This window comes from Protomyctophum parallelum, assembly GCF_964188405.1.
Source record: "Protomyctophum parallelum genome assembly, chromosome: 21".
Taxonomy (NCBI): domain Eukaryota; kingdom Metazoa; phylum Chordata; class Actinopteri; order Myctophiformes; family Myctophidae; genus Protomyctophum; species Protomyctophum parallelum.
The window spans coordinates 6,189,544-6,205,558 of NC_139713.1; the positions used below are offsets into that span (position 1 = coordinate 6,189,544).

The following is a 16,015-nucleotide window of genomic DNA, read 5'->3' on the forward strand; positions in this document are numbered from 1 at the left end:
TGACGGCCCTGCCCCCTCTGCCTCACTGTAGGCTAGCCAGCAACCTCTGTGTTTGCAGAGTGGAGCAGGCCGTCAGCCCAATTAATGCTCACCTGAGGTGGGCGGAGCTTAGGGCACTATATAGGGAGCTCTCCTGGCTGAGCTCAGTCTCTCTCTGTCCTCCCTGCAAGCAGGACCTGTTACAGGTTGCCACCTGGCTCAAGGGCCTAACCGACCTTTTGTTTGAGTTATGTTTTGCACCAGCTAATACAACACGCACACACCACTCTCCATGCATCCACACACTGCACACATTACTGATGACTCATATCCTCACATCCCACACTTCATTATTTTGCTATTCTTTAATTATCTTATTATAATAAATATCATTACAAAACGTTTATGCTCTTGTGTGGACTCCCTGTTTTGCCATGCATCCCCTAGTGCATGACAAATGGGGGCTCGTCCTTACATAATTGATTAATTGATTTATTAATTGATTAATTCGTTTAAAGTTTTTTCAGTTTTTTTGAAATTCGGTTGAGTTTGTCTTGGTTGGGAGTTTCACACTTGAGTTTGTTTGTTTTTTGGTTAGGAGCCGGACAGAGAGTGCATTTGGCCCCAGTTCTCAGAGTGCAGCATTACAACAGAGGTAAGTGTTGGGATGTGTTTGGCAGGTGTTAATTTTGTTTATGGTTGGAACAAATCCCTTAGCGGCTTCACTGTTAGGGTGTTGGCTGTTTGTTCTTTTCTTTGATTTACTCTTAGTAGAGTTTTGGTCAGCGGCGGATCTTGGGGGTCACACTAGGTGGCTGGAGGGGAGAAATCCTCATGCCCGGGTGCCGACGGTAGGTTAAGATAGGTAAGTTAGTTAGGAATACTAGGTAATTTAGGGGGGGGTTTGTTCCATTTTACTTAAAGTTACTGTACTGCACCTTGTAATTCACAGCCCCAACACTTAGATTTGTTGCTAAAAAAAATTTGTTTGTTTGTTGTAACCTGCCAACAGAGAAATGAGTTCAGCTATGGATAAGTTTATTAAGTCTCCTTCAGTGGAGTACCTTGATCATTGTTCAAAGGATCAGCTATTGTTTATTGCTAAACATTATGACATCACAGTGACAGAAAAGCTCAAGGCAGCAATGAAGGCCGGTCTAATCAGTGGTCTGGTAGACAAGGGCATTTTGCAGCCTGTTGAAGACAAGGAGGATGAGGTCAGTTCAGAGGTTGAGTTCAAATGGAGGAAAGAACTTTTGATGTTAAAACAACAACATTCCTTGGAAGTGGAAAAAATTAAACAACGAACTGAATTGGCCAAATTAGATTTGGAATGCAAAAAGCTAGAGTTGGTTGAACAGGGAAAGTTATCAGCAGATGCATTGAATAATGGTAATACTGAAAGGGGAGGAGGTGTCAAAGCTATGGACATTGGCAGTAGCCTGAGGCTCCTTCCCAGGTTTAATGAAAAGGACCCTGACACCTTCTTTCTCTTATTTGACAGAGTTTCAGAGGCACAAAATTGGACAGATGCAGATTGTGCTTTAATGGTGCAGTCGGTACTCACAGGGAAAGCACAAGAGGCATTTGCTGCGTTAACACATATGGACTCTAGGAGTTATGTAAAAGTTAAAGAGGCAGTGTTAAAAATATATGAGAGGGTGCCAGAGGCATACAGACAGCATTTCCGTACCTGGAGGAAATGTGATGGTCAGTCTCATGTGGAATTTGTGCGAGATCTAACTACACAGTTTTCTCGTTGGTGTTCATCATCTGAGGTTGATGATTTCGAACAACTGTTTAACCTGGTGGTCTTGGAGCAGTTCAAGAACACAGTGCCATCTAATGTTGCCACATACATCACAGAGAAGAAAGTAAAGTCTCCAGGTGAGGCAGCAGTCTTGGCTGATGAATACATGTTGATTCATAAAGGCAATTTCAGTGACCAGAGTACACAAGGTTACAGGGATCCATTTTCTCATGTAACGGGCAGTTCTGAGTTTTACAGCCACAAGGCTGACCATGTGGTGAAACCGAGCGGGCAGGACAGCTCAGGTGAGGTATGTCACTACTGCAAAGGAATTGGACACTGGAAACTTCAATGTCCAGTTCTCAGATCTAAAGATTCGTCTTCCAGTTCACAGATAAGACCAGCTGCACTGGCCAATTCACTTAGGCCAGGTGCGTTACCTCAGCAGGGTTCGCGCTTGCAGCCACGGATGGATGGGTATCTACCATTCATTTCGGAGGGGTTCTTGGCGGTCAAAGGAAGTAACAAAAGAGTGCCAGTAAAGGTACTGCGAGACTGTGGTACACTTGATTCATTTGTGCGAGCCTCTATATTACCTTTTTCATCTGAAACAGACACAGGGGAGTCTATTTTAATTCAGGGAATGGGAATGGGTGTTTTTCCTGTTCCAGTGCATAAAATGTCTCTCGTTTCAGATTTGGTGAGTGGAGAGGTTCACATGGGGGTGCGGTCAGAGTTGCCGGTTGATGGTGTCGACATAATTCTCGGTAATGATCTCTGTGGAGAGCGAGTATGGGCAGATCAGGTACAGAATGTGATCACTCGAAAATGGCCCATGTCAGTTCAGAGAAACTGTTCATCAAACCGACAAAACAAACATGGCAAATCAAGGCGACGTGTGACAAAACAATGTTGCCCAAGTCAGACTGTAGTGAAAGCAGGAACGGTGAATCCTTCTCTTTGTACAGCCAGAGTGACTAGGTCCTCACCTAGAGTTACAGAGACGGGGGCAGTTCCAGGTCGGTTGAACATTTCTCAATACTTTACAAATCACAATACATCGACGTCCCTTCCAAAGTCAAATCAGAGAAGGATGGGATGGGATTTGTCACACCCACAGTTTGGTCATGTTCCATATCAAAAGGTTTTGAAAATGTGATTGTAGATTGGTTTTGTGTTGTACTGTTGCTCACTCTGTGATTTTGTTTCCTTGTCACTATAGGCTGTCCTGTCTCTGGTTCTCTTAATTCGCTCCTGGTATACAAGGTTGCTGAGGCTGGGGGCAGGATGGCATGGCAAAGTGGAGGAGGTAACAAGTATTAATAGTTGAGCGAACAGGGGCACATTTTCTTGTTTTGTTAAGCCTGGGTTATGGTTTGCAGATTGATATTGTAGTTCTCCAGTCCCACCTGTCCCAAGTGTCATTTCGCCAGAGCTAATTCGGGGCAGATGCGGAGGGCAGTGGGGCCACAGCTGGACTATTATATAGGAGAATGAGCATCCAGGGGCATTGTTATACAGTATTAGGTGGCTATTGGATTTGTTTAGTTTTGGATGATATTGGTTCTTGGTTGCTAATTTGTGTTTTGTTTTCCTTTTAGATAATGTGGTGGAACCTCATTTTTATGGAGGGGGGTGTGACGGCCCTGCCCCCTCTGCCTCACTGTAGGCTAGCCAGCAACCTCTGTGTTTGCAGAGTGGAGCAGGCCGTCAGCCCAATTAATGCTCACCTGAGGTGGGCGGAGCTTAGGGCACTATATAGGGAGCTCTCCTGGCTGAGCTCAGTCTCTCTCTGTCCTCCCTGCAAGCAGGACCTGTTACAGGTTGCCACCTGGCTCAAGGGCCTAACCGACCTTTTGTTTGAGTTATGTTTTGCACCAGCTAATACAACACGCACACACCACTCTCCATGCATCCACACACTGCACACATTACTGATGACTCATATCCTCACATCCCACACTTCATTATTTTGCTATTCTTTAATTATCTTATTATAATAAATATCATTACAAAACGTTTATGCTCTTGTGTGGACTCCCTGTTTTGCCATGCATCCCCTAGTGCATGACAAGAGTTCAATTATTGTTAAACATCTGCATTCATTAATTTACAAGTAGTCTAATTTACAAGTAGTCTAGTCGTTTGCCTTTGTTTGTTATATCTCATCTAATACAACGTCAGTACGGTACTACAGCATGGAATTGTGAACAAAATCTTATCAAAATATTAACAAAATATTCTATGTTTTGGATCTGAGAGGCTAAATCTCATCAAATGGTGGTCCTATTTTTTGCGGCTTACGCCTTTTATTGTTTTGTTTTTTTAAGGGACAGACAGTAGGCTGACAGGAAACGGGAGAGAGATGGGGGGGGATGACATGCAGTAAAGGCCGTGTCGGGCTCGGGAGTCGAACCCGCGGCACACTGCGACTGGATTACCAGTCGGGTGCCCAGACGGTTACGCCACGGCCTGGGCCGAAAACCCCTGTTGTACTACTTGTAGGCGGCTATAATTTTCACGAAATCATGGCCGTCTCTCTCTCTCTCTCTCTCCTGGCCTCCTGTACCTGGACTGGACGGGCAGCTCCGAGTTGAGCACGCAGGCGGGGATGCTGAACTGCTCCAGGAACAGCTTGAGGCGGTAGCAGCGCTCCACGGCGCCCACGAACAGCAGCGTCTTGCCCTGCACCAGGCGCAGCTTCAGCAGCGTGTAGATCAGCAGGAACTTGTCCTCCTCCTCGCAGCGGATGCTGTACTGAGACAGCTGACCGCTGTCCGGGAGCTGGGAGCCCTGGAGCTTCAGGATGACCTGAGGAACAACCATAGAGTTACAGCTGACCGCTGTCTGGGAGCTGGGAGCAGTGTTGTTTTCGTCGACTAAAACTAAGACGAAAAATGTTCGTCGACTACCGTTTCCACTGAAGAAAACTAAATGGAAACTAAATTAAAACTATGCTATGGTGACTAAAACTAAGACTAAATATACTGACAATTGTGTCAACAAATAAAAACTAGACTAAAATGTTAGGAAGGGACTAGTGGACAACAGATCCAGTATGAGTCATTTTACACTTGGTTACAAGCTCACAACGCGTCGCAGAGCTTGTAGATCGGCTATTTTCAGCAAGTGTAAAAAAAGTCATTATGACGGCAACAAGGCCCGCAAAAATACATTTTAGTCGACTAAATCACCTGTAGATTTAGTCGACTAAAATCTTATGACATTTAGTCGACTAAAACTAGACTAACACTAATACATTCCAGGTGACTAAAATGTGACTAAGACTAAGTGAAAACTATTCAGGAGACTATATGACTAAAACTAAAATAGAAATTTGCTGCCAAAAACAACACTGGCTGGGAGCTATGAGGAGGACGCTGTACTGAGACAGCTGACCGCTGTCTGGGAGCTGGGAGCCGTGGAGCTTCAGGATCACCTGAAACCAGGTTTCGTGAGATTAATTTGAACCCATTCTGACCTGAGATCAGATTCTAAAAATGTCTTCTACATCCAGACAGTTTTCTGAAAAAGCTATGTTTCTATGTCAGTCGTTCTTCGATTTTTCAAAAATAGCTGACCTACAAGCTCGTAGCGCGCCACTCGGTGGCGCGCTATGAGCTTGTAGATCTGCTATTTTTCAATAGCTAAAGCATAACATAATGCTAACACAAAAAGGGGTTCCCGCCCCAAAATGGGTTAATTTATTCTTCGTTTTTCTTTTAGGTTTTCATGACCTCAATTAGCCCTTCACTAAACCCCACCCCAAAAAAGCGATTGTCCAATACCCAATCCAAATAGTTTAGCAACGGTATGCTATGCAGGTCAAGCTTTCTTCGCTGCTAACGTGCCTATTGGACAAGGATGGGTTGGGGAGGGACTTAGTGAAGGGCTAATGAGGGCTTAATGAGTTAAATTATTGTTATAACATCTGCATTACTTACCGTAAGTTAATTTTGAAAGAAGTCTACACATTTTTATTGTAATAATAAAATATTATTTTTATTTTTGATCAACATTTGCCTGTTATGTCTCCTAATGGTACTAACATCAATACAACATGGAATTGTGGACAAATGCTTATCCGATGACAAGAAACAAAATATGTTTAGTTTTGGGTCTGAGGGGTTAAATCTCATCAAATGGTGGTTTGTGCCTCAAATGCCGAATAAATAATGGGTCTTGATGTGAGAAGTTTGAAAACCACTGCTTTAAGTCAAGACACTGCTGAAAACACATCTGTGCAGGAAAGCATTTCCCCCTAGATCACCTCATTTGCCATAACACATTTATGTTTGTGTATGCTTGAATTTGTCTGTCTGTTGATGTGGGCACATTTTTGCTCAGATAATGTGATTTCATGTTCCTATGTAGTTATTGCTACACATATTCTTTATCACCTTCCACAGAACATGATGTGAAACATGCATATATAGGTCTGTGTCCCTATCTGAACCGTTGATCCATGTCACAACAAAACCACTAGAATGACCGTGGACATTCGTCAAACCACTATTACATGTTGTTGTGTGTTTGTGTATGACCTTACAGTGTGTGTGTGTGTGTGTGTGTGTGTGTGTGTGTGTGTGTGTGTGTGTGCGTGTGTGCGACCTTACAGTGCGTTTGTGTACATTAAATGGATGAGAGAAAGTCTAGACTTGTGACCAGAGGGGCCCTGACACACATGACACTGTGTGTGTGTGTGTGTGTGTGTGTGTGTGTGTGTGTGTGTGTGTGTGTGTGTGTGTGTGTGTGCGCGTGCGTGCGTGCGTGCGTGCGTGCGTGTGTGTGTGTGTGTGTGTGTGTGTGTGTGCGTGTGTGCGTGTCTCTTACGGGGTTGTGCAGCAGCAGTTCTTTCAGAGCCTCTACGTCCTCAGACAGCGTGGCCGACATCAGGAAGGACTGGTAGATCTTTGGCAGGTGGCTGTGTTACACAAGCAACAAGAACAGGGGATTTAATGTATACTATATATCAGTGGTTCCCAAAATGGGGGTCCGGGGACCCCCAGGGGTCCTTGAGGGAACTTCCAGGGAGTCCCCAGCTAAATGATAGTTTGATAACTCTCAGAGTTAAATTAACTGAACATTTCGTCAACAAATAAAAACTAGACTAAAATGTTAGGAAGGGACTAGTGGACAAGAGATCCATATATAAGTCTTTATACAATTTTACAATACAATTATACAATTAGTACAATTAGTCTTTTTACAATTGGTTGCATGCTGAAAATAGCCGATCTACAAGCTCACAATGCGTCTCAGCGCGACGCGTTGTGAGCTTGTAGATCTGCTATTTTAAAATCAGCCATTACTGTAAAATCAGCCATTACGACGGCATCAAGGCCCGCCAAAATACATTTTAGACTAAAATCTTATGATATTTAGTCCACTAATACTAGACTAACACTAAAACATTCCAGATGACTAAAATCATTCCAAAGACTATGACCATAAACTAAAAGAGAGATTTGCTGGCAGAAACACCCCTGGTGTTCGTTCTCACCACAACAGGCTCTTGAGGTCCGCCTCGAAGCCGAAGGAGAAGAGCAGGTCGGCCTCGTCGATGACCAGGATCTCCAGGGAGGAGGTGAGGAGCAGGTTCTGGGCGTTCAGGTGCATCAGAACCCGGGACGGCGTGCCCACCACCACGTCAGGCTTCTCCATCAGGATGGGCCTGGTGCCCAGAAACACAAGGGATTAGGACCCCCGTTCTGACCTGAGATCAGATTCTAAAAATGTCTTCTCCATCAGGATGGGCCTGGTGCCCACAAACACAAGGGATTAGGACCCCATTCTGACCTGAGATCAGATTCATACGAGGTTTCCACTGGACACACACTGGTCTGATGAACCCATTCTGACCTGAGATCAGATTCTAAAAATGTCTTCTCCATCAGGATGGGCCTGGTGCCCAGAAACACAAGGGATTAGGACCCCATTCTGACCTGAGATCAGATTCTAAAAATGTCTTCTCCATCAGGATGGGCCTGATGCCCAGAAACACAAGGGATTAGGACCCCATTCTGACCTGAGATCAGATTCTAAAAATGTCTTCTCCATCAGGATGGGCCTGGTGCCCAGAAACACAAGGGATTAGGACCCCATTCTGACCTGAGATCAGATTCTAAAAATGTCTTCTCCATCAGGATGGGCCTGGTGGTGCCCAGAAACACAAGGGATTAGGATAACCCGTTCTGACCTGAGATCAGATTCTAAAAATGTCTTCTCCATCAGGATGGGCCTGGTGCCCAGAAACACAAGGGATTAGGACCCCCATTCTGACCTGAGATCAGATTCTAAAAATGTCTTCTCCATCAGGATGGGCCTGATGCCCAGAAACACAAGGGATTAGGACCCCCGTTCTGACCTGAGATCAGATTCATACGAGGTTTCCACTGGACACACACTGGTCTGATTAAATTGAGTGCTTTACAAACATTCATTCAAGTTTTGTTTATTCTCGAAATTACACTGAGTAATCAAACTCATTTTCAGTGTCGTCGAGTAATACAATATCATATCGAAAAAGAAAGAAAAAAACATCACAATACATCAGAAGATCAGGAAAAGAAAAACAAAGGATATAAATGTGAATTACATAAGTTTACAAATCAAAAGCTAAAACAAATTTCAAAACGATCTAAAAACAGTTACATATTGTGGGGGTCTGTATGCTCACCAAGGATTTAACCCATTCTGACCTGAGATCAGATTCATGCGAGGTTTCCGCCGGACACACACTGGTCTGATGAACCCATTCTGACCTGAGATCAGATTCTAAAAAATGTCAGTCGCTCTTCGATTCTTCAAAAATAGCAGACCTACAAGCTCGTATCGCGCCACTCGGTGGCGCGATATGAGCTTGTAGATCTGCTATTTTTAAATAGCTAAAGCATAACATGATGCTGACACCAAAACGGGTGCCCGGTCAGAATGGGTTAAAACGACTCAAGGGTACCAATGCAAACCAAGGCAGATAATGTATTATGGGATTTTAGTGTGAGCTTGTAGCCATTTTCACTGAATGTTCGACCCCCAGAATAGGGACGCTAAGGGTTGAAGTGGATCATCTTTATCTACAGTCCATCTGGACAACATGGATAGCTGTGACAAATAAGATAATGTGTTCCCTCTGATTAGACGGCTCTGATTCCACAAAACGTTGCATGAATCGTTTTTCTGCGCCGCAAAGCCAAACATAAACAAGCTAGTGCCACTGACTACTACTGTATAGAATCCAGGGCAGCAGTGTTTTATTGTGTCATCAAGACATATATTGACTTCTGTACCGACTAGGACTGCAAGTATCCATTATTTTATTCGATGGAACTCCTTTTTCGATTAATCGAGAGAGATTAATAGTTCTATTAACCCATTTTGACCTGGGAACTACAAATGTCTTCTGAATCCTGACAGTTTTCTGAAAAACCCTATGTTTTTATGTCAAGGACCCCCAAGATTATATAATTGGCCGCCAACCCCCATCTGAAAATATGTTGTTCCAGGGACCCCCCAGAAGCAAAGATTTGAGTTAAAAACTTTGGCTCTGAAAGAATATATATTCAAAGATTTGCGCCACATTTTCACGATTAAAAGAAATAGCAGACCTACAAGCTCATAGCGCGCCACTCGGTGCCGCGCTATGAGCTTTGTAGATCTGCTATTTTTCAATGGCTAAAGTATAACAATGCTTAAAACACCAAAAGGGCACTGACCTCTGGGCAGAGACATCGGCCTTGCCAGAGATGTCGGCCACTCTGACCTCCCTGGCGCAGTAGGCGGTCAGCTGACGGATCATGGCCTGGACCTGCTGACCCAGCTCCTTGGTGGGCACCAGGATCAATGCCCTCACATCCTGCCCTCTGACCCTCTGAAAGACACACAATACAGGATCAATGCCATCACATCCTGCCCACTGACCCTCTGAAAGACACACAATACAGGATCAATGCCCTCACGTCCTGCCCACTGACCCTCTGAAAGACACACAATACAGGATCAATGCCATCACATCCTGCCCTCTGACCCTCTGAAAGACACACACACACAATACAGGATCAATGCCCTCACGTCCTGCCCTCTGACCCTCTGAAAGACACACACACACAATACAGGATCAATGCCCTCACGCCCTGCCCACTGACCCTCTGAAAGACACACACACACAATACAGGATCAATGCCCTCACGTCCTGCCCTCTGACCCTCTGAAAGACACACACACACACAATACAGGATCAATGCCCTCACGTCCTGCCCTCTGACCCTCTGAAAGACACACAATACAGGATCAATGCCCTCACGCCCTGCCCTCTGACCCTCTGAAAGACACACACACACAATACAGGATCAATGCCCTCACATCCTGCCCTCTGACCCTCTGAAAGACACACACACACACACAATAAGGATCAATGCCCTCACGCCCTGTCCACTGACCCTCTGAAAGACACACAATACAGGATCAATGCCCTCACGCCCTGCCCTCTGACCCTCTGAAAGACACACACACAATAAGGATCAATGCCCTCACGCCCTGCCCACTGACCCTCTGAAAGACACACACACACACACACAGGATCAATGCCCTCACATCCTGCCCTCTGACCCTCTGAAAGACACACACACACACACAATAAGGATCAATGCCCTCACATCCTGCCCTCTGACCCTCTGAAAGACACACACACACAATACAGGATCAATGCCCTCACGTCCTGCCCACTGACCCTCTGAAAGACACACACACAATAAGAAGACAAGATGGCAATGAATGTTCTGATCGCTCTCTTTCTTTTTATAACCAATGACATGTTAGTTTGTAGATGGGCTATTTCCACTGTTTTGAAATATGAAATAAATTTGACGTATTTTAGCCATAATACGTTATTTATTTTGATTATTGGTATCGGACATTTCTTTGCCTATTTAAGTTTTTGTCATATTTACCATGTGCATTTCATTTACAAGGCCTAAAATCCACACAATTAAATTGATATTCACAATAGAGGGTATGCGCGAGACATCATCATCATATCCGGAAGTTATGCAGGAACGTCTACTGAGTGGCAAAAAACTACTTCCTGGCCTTGACAGCTCATACATCCAAACAGAAAAGTCCTATTTGATTGCATTAAATTATTTTAAACAACATTAAATTCACTTTGCCACTCGATTCTCACATGCCCTCTATTACTTTGACAATTTAGGCATTTAGCAGACGCTCTTAATCCAGAGCAATTTACATTGCATATGACAATCGGCAAGTAAACATAATCATGTCAGTGCTGCCAGTTCTCTCACCTGTTTGGAGTCCAGGATGCGCTGTATGACGGGCAAAGCATAGGCAGCCGTTTTCCCAGAACCGGTCCTGGCCCGGGCCAACAGGTCTTTGCCTTCCAGAGCCAGAGGAATGGCTTTCTCTTGGATCAGGGTGGGCTGAGCCCAGTTCAGGTCTGCAAGAGCCTGCCAAAGTCATGGTCAGAACAGAACAGTCGTTTAACAACAGAATTCAGAATAGTGACTTTAAAATCTGAAGTAAAATATAATCATGGATTTGGAGAATCCGCTAGCTTGTAGATCTGCTAGTTAGGGAAAGAAATCGTGAAGATTTGTGCAAGTCTTTGAATATAACACCATACATATTTTTAAAGTGAACATTTTTAACTAAGATCTTTGCTACTGTGGGTTCCTTCCTAGAAAAAACTATTTGAAAATGCACTAATTCTAACTTCTTCTGAAGTTCATGCCATAATGAATGACTGGCTATCAACATGTTTTGTAGCCATTTGTAGCAACTGTAGAAATATTTGGGCTTAAATGACAAAAATCTTCAAAAAAGTAATGAATATTTAGGCCTGTCACTAGCCCCTCTCGGGACCCTACGTAAAGCTTTTCTGAAATTTTTATGAGTTTTACGTAGGGTCCCTGTTCATGACTATATTTTCGTATGGAAATCCCTGGACACGGATGTAGAAATTCTCTCTAAAATAGGATCTGCGCCAAAAGACGGCGTTATTTTACTTGAGTTATTCTGAATTCGGGAACTTTAAGTAGCTATACATCCCGCTGCGAATATCTCCTGTGGCGCGGAAGCCGCTAAGTATTTTTAATCTTTGTTTGACCGATTTGGTCGCTTTATTTCTTCTTGTTTGTTTACCGTTTATTGTACCGCCTCCCGGTGTGCGGTTGGCTTGTGCGGCTACGTCCCTGCCTCTGATCTGCTCTGTCATAGCTATAGCGCCACTAGCTAGCCAGATAGGCGGTACAATGAGGTGTCAATAAACAAGGAAGGAAGAGATTAATCCAAGCTTCCAAATCGGGCAAACATAGATTAAAAATCACACACGTGTGAACTGAGTGGTGCAATTCCCCCCCCCCCCCCCCCCCCCCCCCCTCTCTCTCTCTCTCTCTCTCTCTCTCTCTCACTCTCTCTCATTAGAGTCACTACCCCTCTCACTGTTTCTGGCGCCCCCTACTGCTATTATTAAGTCACATACTCATGCTCACACAGACAGACACACACACACACACACACACAAACAAACAAACAAACACACAGACACACACACAAACAAACAGGTACGAAGACATTGCAAGCTGGTTGTAGGAGTGGTTTGCACCACTCAAAAATACTTAACGGCTTCCGCGCCACAGGAGATATTCGCAGCGGCATGTATGGATACTTATACTTCACATATTCAGAAAGCCTCACACTGAATAATATCGTCATAGAGCGCGGGGAGCCACGAAACATGTTGTTTATGTTTTAAAATGGGTGCGTCCCAGGTGGCATGGTAGCAGTGGAACAGGACCCCATGGTCTGGGTCGAACAAAATGTCAGAAACTTCAGTACCATTGGGTTCTGCTTGGAGGGCTAGCCTGTCACATAATCCTGTAATCGCAATTATTTGTGCTAGTTGTATTGTATTAACATACTCTACCATACAATTGTACTAGATACAATGTATTAACATAGTCATGAATATGTGCTAGTTGTTACATTAATTTTGAACTAATTGTATTCAATATAATGCTTTATAAACACAACCACCAGCCTGGTAACAGCTATAGTAGCATGGCCATGGTACACATAATTAAGGATACAAATGTAAATAGATGCACCCGGAAGTGTCCACTTGGTTTTTGTCTGATTGATTGAAGTATGTATTAACAGTTTGCAGAATGGGTACATTTCACATGAAAAGCACAACTCAATACAAAGACTGACGACACATTACACTTGTTTACAACAGGGTCCACCCTTTTCAATTAATCAGAAAACATGGTTACACTGTAAACCTCTCAGAGATACATAAACAGAAATGTGTTACTGTCTGTTAAGGAGTAAAACTCTTCTTCTTATTACCTTTAAAATGCGATCATCTAAACCCATCTCATGGAACTGTAGCCTTCTGCTGCTCGCCATCTTTACAGTCTACACACACACACACACACACACGTGTGTCGCTGCGCACACTGTCGCTGGCATTATACGTCACGGACTATTGGGGAAACCTTGTTGTTGTACCAACAGAATCCACCAGAGGGCCTCGTTTGCTTCCAATTGGAGCCCAGTGTTGTCAGAGGCCAGTGGTTCTCAAACATTTTCATATCAAGAACCCCCCTGCAGTTTTATATTATAGTCTACAGGGGCAGCGGTGACCTAAGGGTTAGAGGAGCGCCCTTGTTGCCGAAAGGTTGCTGGTTCGATTCCCCGATAATCTGGGTGGGGAAGTGATCACTGTCATCACTCACCCAACACCTCAGTTTTTTGATTGATTGATTGAAATATTTATTAACAGTTTGTAGAATTACAGTACATTTCAAGCACAAACTCAATACAAAGACTGTTAACTGTGAGTGGACGACCCAAATGTGTGTGTGTGTGTGTGTGTGTGTGTGTGTGTGTGTGTGTGTGTGTGTGTGTGTGTGTGTGTGTGTGTGTGTGTGTGTGTGTGTGTGTGTGTGTGTGTGTGTGTGTGTGTGTGTGTGTGTGTGTGTGTGTGTGTGTGTGTGTGTGTGTGTGTGTGTGTGTGTTTCTGCTGAAAATGAGCACCTGCTCAGCTAAGAAAAAAAAAAGAAAAAGAAAACCAGGCTGACATTTAATGGCATTTATATCTCTGGCCCCGGGATCCAAAATGATATTGTAAAATCAATGTAAATTTAACTCTGAGAGTGTACAAATGTAACCAAATGGACCCGTTCGTACACTCGCATGATTGGTTCATAACTATCATTTAGCTGTGGACCCCCTGGGGCAGTGACTGCCCTAGGATACATCTATAGGCTAGTTAGTGCCTCAATTAGAAAGTATTGGCTTCAAATCATGAATCATTGATTTGTGCTGCCCTCCTGTGGCTGAATGGGAACATCGAACCCTCTTTTTGCCATAATAATTTCTTCAATTATTTAGAATGCACAGACAGTACAGTAACACACGCATGATGATCCTAATAATAATATATAAAAAGGTAAATTCTGGAGGAATGTCCACGTTTGAACTCCACCATGTGCTTTAATATCAGCAGTCAATATAGAGCTTTAATTTGGACCAGTGATATTAGCCTATAGGCCTACTGTACTTTACAGTTCGTTACACAAGAAGAACACATGTTTAAAAAGCCCGATTATTACGCAGTGTCATGCCATATTGTAATTGTTCCCCTTGGCTTCCCCACCAAATGGACTGATCCATGTGTGTGTTACTGTTATAGCTGCATGCTGAGCAACAGGAAAACCTCCTCCTCCTCCTCAGTGGCGTGCACAGACATTTAGAGGGGCAGGTGCTCAAGTGAAAAAAAAAGGGCACCTTGTGCAGCGCATTTTGGTGCTTAAGCTATTGAAAAATAGCAGATCTACAAGCTCATAGCGCGCCACCGAGTGGCGCGCTACGAGCTTGTAGGTCTGCTATTTATTTTTTTATCGAAGAACCACTGACATAGAAACATAGCTTTAGATTGTGGGGTTCTAAATAATATAGTAGAAGCGTTTTTTATCAAGATTTGATCAATGTCACCATGGTCCACACACTACACATTAAGACAAAAAAATTAAATGTTTTTTTTTTTTAGAGCACATTGCCAAAAAGGGCAGGGGGTGCTCTAGCACCCCTAGTGTCTATATGTGCACGCCACTGCTCCTCCTCCTCCTGCAGCTTCTTAAAACACCACCAGAGCACCACCTTGGCTCCTATCACCCCCACCCACCCACCCACCCTCACTAACCACCCACCCCTCCGGCTCCACACCCACCCACACACCCACACCCAATCCATCTGATCCTGTGATCCAGCCTCCATCCTCCTCCGTCCTCCGCCGCTGTACAGACACGAAGCGGCTGCTGTTTCTATTGCCACTGACTGGATTTGTGTTTCTTATTTTGCCGTTATTGATTTTTTTTAAAATATATATAAGCCGGCCCGCGGATAGCTGATCGGATAACACGTTATTTGCCAGGTAGGAAGGAGGATAATATTTAAATATTGTTTCATGTGTTATATTTTAATGCTTCGTTTCGTTTGTGCTGCCTATAGCTGCGTGAGGCGTGCGCACTTGCTGGCTTTCCTTCGGGCACAATTAAGAGCCAGTACTAGGCCACATGATGTCCCGGTTAGGTTTAGGCAGGGCTGCGATGGGTTAGGCGATGTTTTAGTCGCTATATCTATTTAACTAGATATATAGGCTACTAAAAACCCTGAATATCGCCGTTTAAAAATAGGCCTAGCATATATATATATATATATATATATATATATATATATATATATATATATATATATATATATATATATATATACCGGTAGTCAAGTCTAGATGGAAAATGCAAGCAGCACTTGTGTAGTTAATTGCTGAAATACCAAATGGTATTTTTCATAATGTTCAAACATATTGGTGCTCTCTTTAAAACGGATTGTCTTGCTCCACTGACTTTACAACAGTGGTTCCCCAAGTGCATGGGGTCCGGGGACCCCCAGGGGTCCTTGAGGGAGGTCCAGGGGGTCCCCAGCTAAATGATAGTTTGGAACCAAATGGACCCTCATGGGTCTGTAACTCTGAGAGTGTATACAAATGGAACCATTGCGGTTCCATTTGTACGTGGGTCCGTGGGATAACTAGTGTCAATTTGGGGTCCTTGGCATGAAAAACCTTGGGATCCACTGCTTTAATTACAACACATGCACTGCTACAGGCTGTAGACAGAACCAATATCATGTCCACCTGCAGATTGAGAGACAGTGTGGAATTCATGTCAAGCTCCTAAAAGCTTTGGGACTGTTTACACATAA

The 16,015-nt window shown here is 43.9% G+C and overlaps 1 protein-coding gene across 1 annotated transcript in view; it reads right to left on the reverse strand.

The window, feature by feature from the left end:
• The window catches only part of ddx56 (DEAD (Asp-Glu-Ala-Asp) box helicase 56), a 22,239-nt gene extending 9,039 nt beyond the window's left edge, over nt 1-13,200 (reverse strand). The window contains exons 1-6 of the mRNA XM_083793488.1: nt 13,097-13,200; nt 11,032-11,193; nt 9,445-9,599; nt 7,233-7,403; nt 6,563-6,653; nt 4,299-4,540 (exon numbers count right to left, since the gene is read on the reverse strand). Coding sequence (XP_083649614.1) covers nt 4,299-4,540; nt 6,563-6,653; nt 7,233-7,403; nt 9,445-9,599; nt 11,032-11,193; nt 13,097-13,156 — 881 coding nt within the window. The 5' untranslated portion in view covers nt 13,157-13,200. The remainder of the gene's footprint in view (nt 1-4,298; nt 4,541-6,562; nt 6,654-7,232; nt 7,404-9,444; nt 9,600-11,031; nt 11,194-13,096) is intronic.
• Between the last annotated feature and the right edge of the window lie 2,815 nt (nt 13,201-16,015).